At 68.4% G+C, this 1,530-nt stretch overlaps 1 protein-coding gene across 1 annotated transcript in view; it reads left to right on the forward strand.

Annotated features, from left to right (window-relative positions):
- Nucleotides 1-209: 209 nt before the first annotated feature.
- Nucleotides 210-1,530, forward strand: part of PFKP (phosphofructokinase, platelet) — a 62,618-nt gene continuing 61,297 nt past the window's right edge. Inside the window, exon 1 of the mRNA XM_008577059.1 lies at nt 210-319. Within this exon, the coding sequence (XP_008575281.1) occupies nt 211-319 (109 nt within the window). The 5' untranslated portion in view covers nt 210. The remainder of the gene's footprint in view (nt 320-1,530) is intronic.

Consider the following 1,530-nt stretch of genomic DNA (forward strand, 5'->3'; position numbering starts at 1 on the left):
CGCCCCCGCCGGCGGCGCGCCTGAGTCCTCGGCAGCCCGGGCAGGCCCCTCCCGCGCGCACGACCCCGCCCGCCGCCGCCCATTGGCGCTCCGGCCGGGCCTGGAGGGGCGGGGCGGGGCGGCGGTTCCGAGCCGGCCGGGCGCGCTCGGGCCGGGGCCTCACTGTCTGTTGCGCGCCCCAGCGAGCCATCGTTCCTCGGCCTCCTCGCCATGGACGGCAACGTACCCTCGACCCCCAGGGGGTCCTTAAAGTTACTGGAGCACCTCTCCGGAGCCGGCAAAGCCATCGGCGTGCTGACCAGCGGCGGGGATGCCCAAGGTGTGCGTCCGCCCGCCTCCTGGACCGGAGGAGGGACGGGAACGGAGGGATGGGTGGGGACCTGGGAGAACCGGGGAGAGGAGATGGGGGGACGGGGAAGGAGAAGCGATGGGGGAGACCGGAGAGAACCGGGGAGCAGCGGCGGGCGGGAACAGCCCTTGCGCTCGGAACGGCCCGGGCATCTGCGGGGCGGCGGGGGCTGGTGGTGTAGCCTCAGAAGGAGTCACTGCGGGGGGCGGTGTGGTGGGGGGAAGGACGGATAGGGCGGTAGGATCTTCAGCCGGAAGATCAATTCATTTTCCACCTCCGCGTTTTTTAAGTAGAGGCTCACGGTCGGGCCGCCTCGGAGGTCCCTGTGCCTCTGAGGGGTGGGATGAGGCGAGCGTCCCTCCGGAGCTACCTCCGATGCCGCAACGCCCACCCCAGCTACCAAAATGTAGTAGGGAAAACGGCTGGGTCCCCGCGGGGCACCCCGGAGACTCGCGCTCCCAACGCGGCGCGGGCAGAGTCCTGGCTCCTGCACGGCGGGGCGCGCGGGGGTCCCCGCCTGCTGTTGCCTGGGCGGCCCTCGGCGCCGCGCGTTTCCGCTGGGAGATTTCAAAAACAGGTTTCCCCCGCTCTTACCTTCTGTCGTCTTCCGGCTCGTAACAAAACCGAAAACTAAAATGGGTCACCAGGCCCTTCCCGCCAGCCTTCCGTAGACTGGAAGGACCAGGAAGCGGGGACTCCGGGACGTCACCAACGCTCGGGGCGCGGGCTCCGGGCTCCAGGCTTCCCCTTCCCCAACGTGGAGGCTGATTTCAAGGATGCCGGGCCCCCGGGACGCGGTTTCGCTGAGACTATGTAAAATTTAAGAGGAAGTAGTGACACGGTCGCGCCCCAGGCCCCTCGCCGTGGCTGCACGCGGGGGCGCCGGGGTTCCCAGTCGCTGGGGGTTCCTGGTCCATGTAGATTCCTGGGTGGGGAGAACCGACCGCTAAACAGAGCAGCGCGTCCCAGGGGAATGCGCCCTCGGAGCCTTAATGGTCGCACAGGCTGGAGACGTGTTCCCGCAGCTGGATTTTGGTTTTTATTTTCCACCTCCTATTTCGAGGCCACACACCCTGGAGGGATGCACCGGACATGTGCCCAGTACCCTCGCCTTCTGTCCACTTTGCGGGTGACCTTCCCTTCGCCCTTGAGCGGGGCGGGGCCGGCGCGGGTGCGGCAGG

The sequence above is a fragment of the Galeopterus variegatus genome, unplaced genomic scaffold (assembly GCF_000696425.1).
Source record: "Galeopterus variegatus unplaced genomic scaffold, G_variegatus-3.0.2 Scaffold1443, whole genome shotgun sequence".
NCBI classification, from domain to species: Eukaryota; Metazoa; Chordata; class Mammalia; order Dermoptera; family Cynocephalidae; genus Galeopterus; species Galeopterus variegatus.